Here is a 16,101-nt window from a genome sequence, read left to right on the forward strand (position 1 = left end):
GAAAATTTTAAGTTTGAAACATATTAAATAGCCACAGTGATTTTTTTAAACTGTGCAATAAATGCTAGAACAATTTATTACTGGGGTGAATGCACAGAACATTTATAGGTCATATGCAACCTTAACTCAAGAAGAGCTGCTATTTGTTCCTACATATAAGTCTTGGATTCCATGTAGATTCTTGTTGGATTCTTTAAATCTCAGCTATTGTTTATCATTGTCTTAGTTTTTTCAACTTTCCTTTTATCTTCCCTACTTTATTTAATACTGATTAAAGGGCTGGGCAACAGAAAAGTGATACTCAATGTAATATACCTGAAAACTCAACAAGCAGCTTGTGAGTAAAATCTAAATGTGTGTATATGGAGAAGCAGAGTGTTAAAAAAAAATTATGTATTGCTGGAGAATAGTAGCAGGGAGAATAGAAAAGTGAGCACAGGTCAATTATGAAGGGCCAGACTTATAAAGGGCTATGATAAAAGACCTAAACTTCATCCTATTGGTGCTACGGCCATTAAAGAGTTTCTAGCAGGAACGCTTTGTGTTAGAAAGAGGTATGAAGAATGGATTGGAGGGGAAAAGACCTATCAGAAGACACCTGAAATAAGTGGGACAAGGAAGAGGAGTATCAGTCAAGAACCTTTATTGCAAGTGGCAGAAAAGTATCCCAAACTAGCTTAACCCAAAAATAATTAATTTATAAGCTCACAAAATTATGTAAGGAAATGAGATTGTCTACTGAATGCTGCCTAAAAAAGGAAAGCATATGTTATGAAGGGAAGGCAGATACCTTATCAAAGTGAAATTTCTGGAACCTTACAACAAATCTTTCAACACTTTGTTTCAAATAGCAGCATGTGAGGATAATTGCATGGCCCACACTCGTTCATTTATTCAGAAACTATTTAATGAAGGTTTAATATTAGCCAAGCTCTGTGGTAGTTGGTGGATATGCATATTGGTGGGAAAAGGAAAAAACTACAACAAAAAAACCGACATCCAGTTTTCATAGACTTTACAATGCAGAGAAGAGAAAAATTTTTTAAAAGTCTGTGAAAACTTCTGTAATGTCTCTACACCTCTGTTTCCTCACTCATAAAAAATCCTGTTGTGAGGATTCAATAAACAATCTTTAAAAGTCATTAAGTCTCCAAAACTAAGCTGAGAACATTACTCAGTTTTGGCATCTTTGCCTGTTTCTATCTCCTACAAAGACTAAATGTTTTAACTACGGTATAAGGAAAGCTACATCCTACTGATGATGTATGCTCTGGTATAACTGATATAGTCTGTTGTCGTAACACCTCAGTGAAATATAACAAACGAAAACCTAAATTTAAAAAGAAAACTTAGGGGCGCCTGGGTGGCTCAGTCTGTTAAGTGTCTGCCTTCGGCTCAGGTCATGGTCTCAGGGTCCTGGGATCAAGCCCCGCGTCGGGCTCCCTGCTTAGTGGGGAGTCTGCTTCTACCTCTCCCTCTTCCCCTAGTTGTGCTCGCGCGCTCTCTCTCTGTCAAATAAATTTAAAAAGTTAAAAAAGAAATAAAAAGAAAACTTAATTAAAAAAAGAAAAAGAAAAAACCCAGTAACATTAAGTCTAGTAACTGGTGGTCCATTAGTAAAAACGACTCCCCCTAGGCTATCAGTAAAGCCCATGTGCCACAAGTAGAATTCTAAACTGTCCAGAAAGTTATCATATGTAAAAACTATCAGTTGACAATACAGATTTTAGAAGAAAGGAAACAGAGAAAATTCACATTCTTTTTTTTTTTTTTTTAAGATTTTATTTATTTATTTAATTGACAGAGAGAGACAGCGAGAGAGGGAACACAAGCAGGGGGAGGGTCAGAGGGAGAAGCAGGCTTCCCGCCGAGCAAGGAGCCCGATGTGGGGCCCGATCCCAGGACCCCGAGATCATGACCTGAGCCGAAGGCAGACGCTTAACCACTGAGCCACCCAGGTGCCCTGAAAATTCACATTCTTAATAGGCACTAATCATTTAGGATAAGGGCTAAAAGCCATGACAGGACTGTATTAAAAGAATAGAGGGACGCCTGGGTGGCTCAGTCGGCTAAACATCTGCCTTCAGCTCAGGTCATGATCCCACAGTCCTGGGATTGAGACCCACATCAGGCTCCTTGCTCAGCAGGGAGCCTGCTTCTCCTTCTGCCTGCTGCTCTCCTTGCTTGTGCTCACTGGCTTTCTCTCTCTCTGACAAATAAATAAAATCTTAAAAAAAAAAAATACAATAATTAAATCTTGAGTAAATATGAAGGTAAGTAATGTCCAATATACTACTTTTAGGAAGAGGTGACATTATACAGTATGTTTTAGAAGTATTTCAATATAAAAGAAGAAATACAACTACTTCTGTGCCCTAAAATCAATTTTTTCCAAGAGGAATCACATTGAGATTTCTCATTTAAAAAAATCTGCTGAGATTCAGTGCAGAGAACAGACTGGAGAAGGCCAGCAGGGACATAGGAAGGTTACTACTGCATTCATGTAAGTAAAGGAGAATAGTCGGTTAGACTATGGTGGCAGAGAGTAGAAACAGGGAAGTGGGCAAACCTGAAAGCTATCAACTAGGCAGAAGAAAGAAGATTTTGGTGTCCCATTGGTTAGAGGGGCAAGAGTGGGAGGATTAAGGTGACTGCCATGTATCTGGTTTGGATAATTGGTGGATCATGCTTCTATTCAAATAAATTAGGGACAACCATGAAAAGGACCAGTGTGGGGGGAAAAATGAAAACAGTTCTTGTACATATTGAGTTTGCGTACTTACAAAATAAGCCTCGTTGGCAGTTTACTATAAATGTCTGGGGCTAAGAAGAGACATCTTTGAGGTACATATAGATTTGGAGTCATTATATCATTTAGTTAGGAAGTAAACTAGAAATAAAAAGTAATGTCATGGATGTCAGGTAACTGAAGAAGGCAGGCATGTCAAAAATGCTGAATACTGCTAAGGAGTCAAATGAGATGACAAATATTTTTTGGATTTAGTACAGAAAATTTGTTGAAGGTCACTGGTTGTTTTAGCTGTGGTGGGAGTACAAGGCACACTACAGCGAATTAAGAGTGAACAGGAGGTCAGGAAATAGAACAGTGGATGTAACTGAGTAATCTGGTCATAAGGGTGAGGAAAGAGGACAGTAGGTGGAGGGGTTGTCAGAAGGTTGGGAGAGATGGAAGCATGTTTTTTTTTGTTTGTTTTTGTTTTTAAAGATTTTATTTATTTATTTGAGAGACAGGGAATGAGAGACAGAGAGCACGAGAGGGAAGAGGGTCAGAGGTAGAAGCAGACTCCCTGCTGAGCAGGGAGCCCGACGTGGGACTCGACCCTGGGACTCCAGGATCATGATCTGAGCCGAAGGCAGTCGTTTAAACAACTGAGCCACCCAGGCGCCCTGGAAGCATGTTTTTAAAAACCGATGAGAAAGAAACAATAGAACGGAATAGGTTAAAGATCCTGGAAAGAAGCAGTCGTTCAAAATTTAAGATAAGAAAAAAGGGAATGAGATCCAGAGCATAAATTGAGAGACTCATCATATAGAAGAGAGCAACATATTATCAACTGTACTTAAGGAAAGAGAGCAGGCAAGTGAAGTGTCGCGCATGCTCCCAATCTGATAATCCTAGTTTTTTTCTCAAGTTGGAGTGGAGTGGGGCAGGGTTAGCAGACACAGTGATTTGATTATAGAAACTGGGAATTGACTAATGGTGTTGAAGGCCCAGCAAAAGCTGGTGGTCATAAAATTTAGAGTGGTATCATTCTTCCCTGTTGCATACACTGAAACAGAAACTTTCAGGGAACACATAAGATGTCATGATATATTCATTATGTGGTAAGATACTTTATAATTTCAGAAAACAGTTGGACAACAATCTGCCTAAATAACAAATTATTATATGACTCTTGTATTATATCAGACTTGATGAGACTAATCATTTTTTCCCCTACTTGAAAAAGTACACACATTCTACTTTTCATCATCAAGCTGTAGTTTGGATACAATCACATCCAAGGCTTTATATTCAGTCAACCCTCTTTCATGCTACCACAACTATGAAATAATTTGATCTGAGAAGTGACTTTTTGTAAATACATAAAAATGCAGCTATAATTGTGTGTACAAATATGCAATCCTCATTAATCTGATTAGGTGAACCTAATTTGGTTAGTCTTACACTAATTCTGTGAGAAAGGTCTGGCTAAACACATTAGGACACTTTCGTTTGCTTGTTCAATAGGCTAAACTTCAAGACTTTTGCAAATAAGTTATTATATTTGAATGCAAGTTAAAGTCTCAATTATTCATTGAAAACTGACTTTATAGAATCTGCTTAGAAACACCTGATTGACAGCTGGAGTTACTAGATATACCTAAAATGCTAATATTACCTTTAAATTTTTCTTTAAATTTTATTGACTTAGAATAATTTTCCTGAGTTATCAAGCATTTACTATAGGTTTATACCCAAAGTGATTCAAGATCACTAACAAATGCCTTTACAAGACAACATAAATACAAATAACACTTGATTTAACCATAAGAAAAAAATTCCAGTTTCCATAAATAAAAAAACACAAGCACTTTGATTTTTATAATAGTGGAATATTATCCTAGGCAATAGATACAACAGTAATCCCTAGGAAACTCAAAGATTGGAGAAATGGGTGTCAGTACTTCTAAACAAAAAAAGAGCATCTCATAAAAATTCACTAAATTCTTATTTTCATTACTAAATATGAAATTAGAAGGGATTTTTGTTAAGGGCCCAACACATAAGACTACGTATGGCAAACTAAAAGGATATGCAACTAGTCAAATCCCCCTAAATGTCTTCACCTATTCACTTTATCCTTAGACAACTTTCTACATTCATCCAAAGTGAACATAAGGAATAAATGAATAACTTATGAATAAACACCATTACTTAGTTTACATGGACTTTTCAATTTCAAAGCTCAAATCAGTGTATCTTTTCTATTATAAAATTTTCTTAACAAAAGACATTTAAATAATACCTACAAAAATATTCTCCAGGGCTTTTTTCAACATAATTATCAACAGGTTAAAATTTACAGTCATCAATATAGATTGCACCTACTTCCTGTCAGACTCTCAAGTCTTTTCCTACCCAGTAACAGTATGAAACATATTTCTTGTATTCCAATCCTGAACTACAAATGCTTAGGAATTCAAAATAATAAGTAAAAAAGATGCTCCTCCGTGGTAAAGTCATTAATCTCACGTCTTATTTAGGCTATTTTACGGTACTCAAAGCATCAAATATGAAAATGATGTCCACTGTCCCTTAATACTACAAAGTATCTAACACTTGTATGATTCTACTGCATAAAATTTACGTCAAATGACAAGCTGAAGTACGGTTATAGTGGCTTACAGAATGTTAAAGATCTTTTTTTATTATAAAGCAACATTACATTTTCATGAAAAGCATAGCATTACTACGTTTCAGGAAGAATATGATCTACAATGTAATACAACAGCTTAGCCTCACCTATGTAGTAAAGGCCTATAATGACTAAGCCAGGTAGGCCCTTGCTTATCAGACTTTAAATAATTTTATACCATACTTTTTTTTCCTTTGTTACATATAGACTAAACTGTTTTTCAGTTTACCAATACATTAAATTTTTAAAAATTACTGTTCAAGACAAATTAGAATGATTCAGCAACTAAATCTTAAATCCAAGAGCAAGAAATGCAGCTGATTTTTTTTTTCTAAAGCAACCAAAATCTCACTCAAGAAATCTACCTCTATGGCCAGAAAAAAAGAGGAATTAGTTCCTGTCAAGTAATTCAATAAAGTATATGCTATGAAACTGACCATCTGGAAAATAATTTAAATTAACAGACAACTCAGTGCCTAAATGTTGTAATTTTGCTTTTATTTTTCAGTAAATGAAAAGCATTATTTTTCACTTAATTTTAACAGGTTCATAATTTAAGTAACACATTTTAAGAAGATACTATCCCTTACAAATGTCCTTACATTTTTAAATTTCTTTACTTATTACCTGCAAACAATAGGTAACAGAGCTTGCCTCTGCTCTTCATTCCTTTTTACTAACATTTACTAACAGCTTGAATAAAACACTGATTTTTATGAAATTAATAGCTGTAATAAGAACACTATTTACTATTTACTATTTTATAGCCATCTTTTCCAACCTTACTACAAAGCTCTTTTTCCTCTCTTTGTTTAAAATTTCAGGGTTTGCTTTTTGGGGGGTGGGGAGTAAAGAAAATGCATTCTAAAAGGGACAGCAATTAAAAGTATTAGCAAAAATAAACTAATTTTTTTTCAATATTTGGCAATTATCAGATCCTAACTAATGCTAATTCTTTAAAAAAAAAAAAAAGCAAAATATGACTGCAACAGTTCACACCCTGAAAATGTGGCCTATTTACCCTGAAAACATATAATCTCTAAATAAATACAGATAAAATATAAAAATCACATTTAATAGACTTTAAATCCTGAATTTTGCCAAACTGTCTCATTATCATTTTCATTTCAAAATCTATCTTATGTTTCAGAAAAATAGCCTTCATCCTCTGATAGTCTAAAAATAGACTCCTACTGTCTCTTTTACAAGAAACAATTACGCTTGGTTATGAGCCCTACCATTATTAGCCACATCATCAACACCTAAAATTCTCATTTAACCCCGTTTTTGGCAATCAAAATGGTAACTAAATATATTTTAGAAAAAAAATCTTACCTATATGCTGCATTTTCTTTCAAATGCAAAATGGTTAGATTCCCCTTCTACTTAATCAGTACAGTGTCTGAACATTTTTCAGTCTGACTTGCAAATATTTGCTTTCCCTCTTAGGGCATAGCATCCGCAGGGTTATACAGCACTACTTACATTCTCTTCCACATAAAAATCAGACATTACATGAAAGGAAAAGAAAGACAGCCCATTTCAAAGCATCTGGCAAACCTCCATTGGCAACCTGCCAAGCCTCTGCTAAACCTTCCTGTCTTTCCGAGCATGCTCACTTAAAACCAACAGCACGTTACTATGGCAACTCTGTAGGCAGCCTGTAAGTATGAACCGCCATTCTGATTTCAGAGTGCAAAAAACCAAATACTGCAGGGGAAGTAAAAGGAAAGAAATATCACATACCCTTCATCACATACAAGTATACTCATTTTATTTCATAAATTCACATTTGTACATGTAAAACAGAAACAAGCATTCCACGTTTTCCAAGCAAATATTTTTCATGCTCAAATAGGTCTTCTTTTTGGTAAACTCATTCTCTTTGTCTGCCCCTAGGTCTCTTAACCTCATAACAACCAAAAATATACTACCAGTTTATCCCACTTGACAAAACATTGCTGAATAAACAGACAACAATATTCATATAAGCTATTATGTGGTAGCCCATAAATAATTTCCTACATTTATAGATATATATCCTAAATGACATATTACCAAAAAAAACCATTAGCACTTATAAAAACAATCTCTTTTCTATGATTTACAAAACTGCCAAATGAAATATTCTTTCAGTTTGGATAGGTTTTTTTAATCCCCACCATTCTTGAGATACTGTAAAATATCTGAAAGAGGTAAAGTTTCTAAATTCAGACAGATCAGATCTGGGTTCAAATCCCCATTCTCCACATTTGAGCTGTGCAACCTGGGGAAAGTTACTTAACCTTTGCGACCTTCACCTTCCCCACCTTTAAAGTAGGATAATACTAGTTATTCCACATGGTAACAATTTAAATGAATTAACACATGCAATATACCTAAAAGTTACATTTCTTTTCTCTATGGTTGTTTGCAAAGTTTGTACTTGATTATTTAACCTGAAAAGTTCTTTGTATGCTAAAAAAATTAGTTCTGATTTACCCACTAAGTTAGAATCCAAAAAAATCACGAAATCAATTTGAGCTAGAAAAAGGCAGAACCAAATAATATAGCACATCTAAATGAAGGAAAATATACAAAGGCAGTAATTTTTACTTTAAAATATTAAAATGTCTTTATGTTACAAACATAAAATTTCACCTACCACCTCTTCTTCTTCCTTTTTGGCCTCCTTTTCCTTCTCTTCATCATTTTCTTCAGCTGGACCATCTTCATCATCACTACTGGATGATTCAAGGATTTCACTTATATCCATTTTCCAATTATCAGGAACAATTCTAGTTTTTAAGAAGACGCTTGCTTTCTGTAGCCCTAAGAATAAACAGTTGTTATGGAATTAGCAACATGGAATAATAGAGTAACATTCAGAGTCAGAAGATCTGGACTCAAATTCAGCTGTCCCTTATTAAATACAGTAGACTTCAATATATCTAAGTCATAATGTTACATTAATGTTTATTATTACTTTAGAAAATACTGTTAAAAATACTAATGGTAAAACATGGGAAGTTAAGCTTACTTAAAAATTACAAATAAAATATTTTATCTAGCCTTTAAAAAAATAGCCATCAAATAAAAGTAAGTATTAACTCTAAACAATTAAAATGGCATCAGAGAATATTCAGTCTTGGTTTAGTCACTATTTACCATTTAGAGACACATTATGAAATAATGGACTGATTCATTCCTATTTTACCTGGTTTAGCAGAGAGCTCTGATTCAGGTAGATTGAGAATATCTACTTCCTTGATATCCTTTCTTGCTATAGAATAACTAATTACAGAGAAGAATAAAGGGAAGGGAAACCATTATTAGATAAAAATTATCACTTAAATAATATTAACACATAGAAAAATACAAACCTCAAAATCAAAATTATTTTGCCTATGTTTTAAAAAGACCATGTATGTCCTAATCCTTAATAAAGGGCAAGAGGTAATATAGGCAAAGCTAGTATCTTAATTCTTAAGATTCACATACTCAAAACACTAATCTGAAAGCTTCACATTTGTTAATAGTTTATGCAATCTTCCTACACACAGTATAGGGTAGCTTAGATCAGCATGATATTTTCCTTATAGAAGACACGATGTCTATTTTTCTTGATCTTTATTATTTCTTAAATTTACTACTCAGCTTAGTAAAAAAAAAATTAATAGAAGGTAATATTAAAATTTTTATCACTGTAAGATATATTGAAATTTCCAGAGAATTACATCTCTCTCTCCACACACAAACACATACAATTTTTTCTTTTTTATATCCTTTTTGGGAAACAAAGCAAAGCTGAGATTAAAGTTTCTAAAAATGTGACTTAATCAGAAAAAAAGTCAAAATGATTATTTTAGTAATATTCTAATTCTATGAAACGTAAATTTCATAGTTCATAGTATGAAACAATATACATAATAAAAATACCAAATTTTTACAACTGAAGAGAAAACCAATACCATGCTTTATAAAACTTTTTAAATATTATTCTTACATACTGTTGTTCAGTTTTTATATAAAATTTTTCAGAAAAAATAACTTACATTACAATAAAGCATATTATGTAATGACTTCTCAGTTCATGAAATGATCAGACTTTTAAAAATAAAGCATGGACTGTGGAAGAGTTTATCACTGTGATTTCATTTTCTTTCTCCCAATGTAACACTATTAAGTGACTCACAATTTAGAATCGAGAAATGATCGCACTAAACACTGGTCTTTTTTCACCGTGATGTCATCATTACAGCTGGGAGATACTACCTGAAATATAAAATAAGAACAGATTGGTTCCTAATCTCCCTTGCTCAAAAAACATATTTTTTGAAAAGAATAATTCTGGATCCCCCTCACTTCTCAAGTGGATTATATTTTGTAAGAAATAGTTTCATTGTCAGTAATTTCCATTATAAATGAATTACTTAAAAAAAGAAGGTTGTCTTGTAATTTTTATTTAGCACACTGGTTTTCTAAATATTAAATTTATTCAGTCATTAGACTATACAATGAATAGCTAATACAATATAAATTATAATTTGACCACTTTAAAAAATTAGGATTCATTCTAAGCTACATATTTATTGCCCAAAAAATAAAACATATGATCCGTGATGAAAATTTGACATATTATAATTTTTTTAAAGATTTTATTTATTTAGAGAAGGAAAGAGAGAGAGAGTATGTGTGTGTGTGTGAGTCAGGGGGAGGGCCACGGCGGGGGAGGAGAGAGAGAGAGAATCTCAGGCAGACTCCACGCTGAGTGTAAAGCCCAACTTGGGGCTCAAACTCAGGACCCTGAGATCATGACCTGAGAGAAAATCAAGAGTCTGACTGAGCCACCCAGGTACCCCGACATATTATAATGTTTTAAAAATACACTTCAATCAAGATCTATTTTGAAATCTGCTGTTTGTTCAAAATAAACACGTAGGTTCTAAAATACCTAGGTTCCCTTTCTTACCAGAGCATTACAATTTTTAGTAATGAAAACAAATCAAAGAAAATCTGAGTAAGAACTTTTTATTTCTTAACTTTTAAAAATAGCAAATGTCTTAACATTAGTAAATAGCTAATCTTTATATATTCTTTATAGCACTTAATATTTAAAAAAAATTAAAGTCTACTAATAAACTGCTGAAATTTATCTGCTCATTATCATCCCTAACACCAGCCCCTCTGCTACAACCTAGTACCATCCACAGAACTTTATGCAATGATGGAAATGTTCTGTAGCTGCTAAGCACTTGAAATGTGGCTAGTGCAACTGAGAGACTGAATATTTAATTCTATTTAATTTTAATCAAGTTACATTTATTTTTTTAATTTTATTTTATTGTTATATTAGTCCCCATACAGTACATCATTAGTTTTTGATGTAGTGATCCACAATCCATTGTTTTCATATAACACCCAGTGCTCCATGCAGTACGTGCCCTCCTTAATACCCATCACCAGGCTAACCCATCCCCCAGCCCCCTCCCCTCTAGAACCCTCAGTTTGTTTCTCAGAGTCCATAGTCTCTCATGGTTCATCTCTCACATTTAAATGTAAACAGTCACTTAGGACTCATGGCTACCATATTAAACAGTATATATCCAGATAATTAAAATTTCTTGGCAGTCATATCAGCTGTCTTAACGTCAGATGGCAGTAAATGTTTGCCTGTTGGGTGCTGGTCATTATTAGACTAATAACAAAGTTGTGTCTGTCCTCAAGGAGCTAACAGCATAATGGAGAGGTTAACACAAAAAGAACACCATGGAGAGTAAGTATGGAGATATGAAAACATCTAGGAGGAAGACTTAACTCAACCCAGGGAAGACAGAGGTATGGCAGCAAAGGCTTAAGTTAAGTTTTAAAGGATGAGTAGACATAGCCCAGGGCTTAATTACCTCACCCGTGAACCACTAAATTGGCCTCCAAATTGATTCCTGCCATTTCTAGTCTTTCCAACAATCTATTCAACATACTACTGTCTCATTAACATTCCAAAATATGCAGCTCAAATAATGTTACTCTTCCACAAAATTCTATGCAGAATTATGGCCGCCCTTCTGCCCTAGATCCAAATTACCTTCCCAGTTTTATTTCCTGTGATTCCCTTATTTGTGTCTAAAATTTAGCCATAATGGATTCTCAGAGCAAATAGTTCCATGAACAAACACCTTGCTTCTCTGCTTTTACTTATCTTGTTTCCTCTAAGAAAGTCCTCTAGAGAAGCTTTGTTTAACTAACTTTAAATCCATCAAGGCTCGGTTCAAAAGCAACAGCTTCATGAGGGCTTTCTGGATCTCCTTTATATAAATGTAATCTCTCAGGAAAGAAGTCCTAATGTTGAACATATACTACTGTATGTGTAGTTACTTGAATTATTATTTGCATTAAATTATAAAATTATCAAATGTGCGATTGGTGTCTTATCTTTTATTTTCTACATCACCTGGCAAACAATAAGTCTGTTGAGTAAATGATTAAAAAAAAAAAAAACTCTTGGCAAATTATGACCTAAATATTCTGAATCCAAACCCTTTACTTGTCTGCCTGTACAACTGAAAGGCTCAAAGGATTTTCAGACTTTTCTTATGTAAAGTAAATCTATTATAAATAGCAACTGAATAATATATTTATATGCACATAAAAACCTTAAAAAAATGGCCTCGGTTCTATAAAGGATCTAATTTGGGACATGTTTTGTGCCAACACTGTTGTTGGGAGATATATGTGATACCAAATTCAAAATGCAAAAAATAAAATTCAGAGAAGGGGCATAGTTATGTTAGAGTGGTTAGGGGAGACTCTGTAGAAAAGGTAGGACTTGAGCTGAACCTTAAGACATTTCAGAATAGAGGAGTACAAAAAGGAGAAAATGGAGACAGGTGTTACTTAGTATTATTGATTCCTCCCATGAAATACTTCTCTTGCCCATCCTTTCTTCTCATTCCTTCCCTGAGTAAGCAAAGATTAGATTTCCCAACCAACCCATCAGATCTGCCATTTCCAAAGCCTAGGTGTACCCTTCTTTTCCCCAATACTTCCTGTTTTACTCCAGGGTCTGCAACAAGTTTTAAAAATCATGATAGAGTGGGACGCCCGGGTGGCTCAGTCAGTTAAGCATCTGCCTTCAGCTCAGGTCATGATCCCAGGGTCCTGGGATTGAGTCCCGCATCAGGCTCCTTGCTCAGCAGGGAGCCTGCTTCTCCCTCTGCCTGCCATTCCCCCTGCTTGTGCTCTCTCTCTTTCTGGCAAATAAATAAATAAAATCTTAAAAAAAATGATGATGATAGAGGGGTGCCTGGGTGGCTCAGTCTGTTAAGTGTCCAACTTTTAAGCCCAAGCTCAGGTCTTGATCTTAGGATCGTGAGTTCAAGCCCTGCATTAGGCTCCATACTTCAAAAAAAAGGACTATATAATCTTTAATTGCTATGTAATCTCTTAGATATATATAATAAGATTCTTGAGAGCAAGGTGTTACAAGATTCATACTTCTCTCTCTTCTAAGGAATTTAGAGCTGAACTCACTGCATATCCTCAGTAAATACTAATTGATTTAAGGCAAGGGTAAATGTTTAGAAGAGTGAAGTGTTTGACACAGGGAGCAGTTAAGAAAGAATGTCAGTACAGAGCTTACACTGAAAATGGGAAACAAACTAAGAGCTGGGATGGCCTCCAGATATCCACCTAAAGAATGCAGAATTGATCCATTAGGCAGTCAGTGACTAAGTTTTGTGGGGTTTTTTGGAGAATGGGACAATCATGATTAAATCAGTATTTTAAAACTATTTCTCTGTAAAAATTGAAAATTGCTTCTAGAAAAACAGTCTGAATTTAGCAAAAAGCTCAGGGATCAAGTTAAGGGAACTTGGAGGTAATTACCATAAATCGAGGGTAAAGTGGCAAAAGGAATAAAAAGAGACCACTGGACACATTTTGAAGAGCTGAAAAATCCCAATAAATGACTGGTTGTAGAAAATTAAAGAAAGAAAATAACAAGAAAAGACAGTGAAGTATGTGGGACCTGAGTAGGATTGCTCAACTCTGCAATAAAGTCCAAATTAAATTTGTGTAATACTTTCAAAATATTTTAAATGCTTTTTAAAAATCCATGTTAAACATTCGCTTGTTTATTTATTTAAATTTTAACTATGCTCCACACCCAACGTGGTGCTTGAACTCATAACCCTGAGATTAAGAGGTGCATGCTCTACCGACTGAGCCAGCCAGACACCCCCTTAAACAAATATTTTAAATGACTGATTAATTCTGCAAAGAAATCTGACTTACCAAGGCAGGATACCAATCAGTCTTCTCAGATGTAGATGCCACACTTACAACTTTTCCTAATAATTCATCATTGAGACGTCGCTTATCTTCATCTTCCTCTTCACTACTTTCTTCTTCCTTTTCATCTTCATTACTAAAAGTCAGAATAACTTTATCAGGATCTTCACATAAGCCATTGTTGAGACAGTCAGAGTGGTGTGAATTTAACATGTACAATTCAATTTCTAATGTGGATTACTCCAGAGTAGTAGTTTTTTCATTCTTACTGAAATTGACGAGATATATACTTCCCTAGTCCCAAAGTAGTCCTGAGCTATCCACGGTAACTCTGAGTCCACGTCACTAGATGAATGAGGATTTGGACTTAGCTCTTATGCCAACCACCAGCTGGGACAGAAAAGCCTAATTATGTCACCATGAAGTACATACTGTGCCAGTTACATTTTTTTTAAAAAAGACCGTCCTTCTACTTTTTATGTATGCCAGATAATGTAACTCTAATTTCCTAACAGATTATGAAAAGATCTCATTAAGAAACATGTGAGGGTTTAAGTTCACTTACCTAGACAATAAAATAAGCAGACAAACCCATAGAGAGGAAAAGCCTACAAAACTGGCCTGTACTCTTCAAAAATATCAAGGTCATGAAAAGACCAAAAAAAGCTGAAGAACTTTTCCAGATAAAAGGAGATTGAAGAACCATAAAAACTAGGGATCCCTGGGTGGCTCAGTTGGTTAAGCATCTGCCTTTGGCTCAGGTCATAATCTCAGTGTCCTGGGATCGAGCCCCACATCAGGCTCTGTGCCTGGTGAGGAGTCTGCTTCTCCCTCTCCCTCTGCCCCTCACCCCTGCTCGTGCTCACTCCCTCTTGCTCTCTCTCTAATAAATAAATAAAATCTTTAAAAAAAAGTAAGAACCATATAAACTAAATATAATGCATGGTCTTGGATTGGATCCTGGATTCAGGGGATGCTTATAAAAGGCTACTATTGGGCCAACTGGCAAAATTTGAAATACAAATTATATGTTATTAGACAATAGCATTCTATGAATGTTAAATTTTCTGAATTTGGTAATCATACTTTGACTATGTAAGAATTTCCTTATTCTTAAAGTGTTTAAAGGTATGCTTTAGGTATGATGCTTCCAATATCCTCTCAGATGGTGTGACCAATTAAAATGATCATTAAATAAAAAATAAGCATAACAGGTACCTATAGAGTGAATGATAAAGTAAATGTGCCAAAAAAATTTAACAATTAGTGAATCTAGATGATGAGTATATGAAAGTTTATTATATAATTTTTTTAAAAGATTTATTTATTTTTAGACAGAGTGAAAGAGAGAGAGAGTACGTAAATGGAGGGAGGGGAGGCGAATAGGAAGAGAATCTCAAGGAGACACTCTGCTGAATGCAGAGCCCAACAGGGGGCTCAATCTCTGAACCCTGAGATTCTGACCTGAGCTGAAAACAAGAGTCAGACGCTCAACTGACTGAGCCACCCGGAAGCCCCGAAGTTTATGTATCATTTTTAAGTTTGAAATGTTTTTGAGATAAAAAGGCTAAAAAATACATATGCTCACTTAAAATAGAAAAAACATATCAATTAAGGAATTTGACAAAGTAACTCAAGACAAAAATAGCCTTTTTGAAAAAGGCGTTGTGGTGATAATTCTCGGACAAAGTAATGGGAATAATTAAAAAAGAGATCTGCTCAAGGTAAAATATCTAACATAAGGATAAAAGATACTATGGAAAAGTTACCTGAACAATTTTAGCCATCCTAGAAAAATCATTTGTTTAATGTTGTAATAACTGTAACGTTACTGTATATGAAAAAACACTCACACAGGAAGAGATGACCTCCTTCCTCTGTTTGTCTTCTTCGCAATTACTGGAGTTCCAAAATGCTCTGGATTTGTTAAGGGAAGCTGGTCAAGTGTCTAGGTAAGAAACAACAGACAAATTAAATCACATTTTGCCTCGATGTTAGAAGTTATTCAACCAAAAAAGCCCATCCATGGCACCCTACCTCACTCTCAGCAAAATGTCTCTCTCCTTTTAGGCAAAGTGAAGTGCGTCTCAGTGTTCTCTCATCACCATCATCAAACACTACAATAAGCAAGAGATACCAGAGAATTTATGCACACTAAGTAAAAATTTCACTGCAGAGAATGCTCTTATTCCTATTTATCTATCCTTTGTTTAATATTTGTAAGAACCATTATTTGTTAACTATTCAAAACCTTTTAAAATGTACATACTACATTTTTCATTCTGTAGCTGCCAAACAGGCACAAGTTAAATGGCTTCCCCCAACTGCTTAGGTATCTCCATTCACTTGTTCAATTTCTATCACTACAGAACCACCTTCTTGAAACCACTAGCAACCTAGTCAAAACATGGAT

The 16,101-nt window shown here is 34.7% G+C and overlaps 1 protein-coding gene across 2 annotated transcripts in view; it reads right to left on the reverse strand.

Moving 5' to 3' along the window:
* ARID4A (AT-rich interaction domain 4A) overlaps window positions 1-16,101 on the reverse strand; it is a 65,340-nt gene that overhangs the window by 34,717 nt on the left and 14,522 nt on the right. For both annotated transcript variants that reach the window (XM_027570492.1, XM_027570491.1), the window contains exons 6-11: window positions 15,726-15,805; window positions 15,542-15,636; window positions 13,692-13,824; window positions 9,595-9,674; window positions 8,617-8,693; window positions 8,065-8,231 (exon numbers count right to left, since the gene is read on the reverse strand). In XM_027570492.1, coding sequence (XP_027426293.1) covers window positions 8,065-8,231; window positions 8,617-8,693; window positions 9,595-9,674; window positions 13,692-13,824; window positions 15,542-15,636; window positions 15,726-15,805 — 632 coding nt within the window. The remainder of the gene's footprint in view (window positions 1-8,064; window positions 8,232-8,616; window positions 8,694-9,594; window positions 9,675-13,691; window positions 13,825-15,541; window positions 15,637-15,725; window positions 15,806-16,101) is intronic.

Source organism: Zalophus californianus, chromosome 6 (assembly GCF_009762305.2).
Source record: "Zalophus californianus isolate mZalCal1 chromosome 6, mZalCal1.pri.v2, whole genome shotgun sequence".
In the NCBI taxonomy this organism is placed as follows: Eukaryota; Metazoa; Chordata; class Mammalia; order Carnivora; family Otariidae; genus Zalophus; species Zalophus californianus.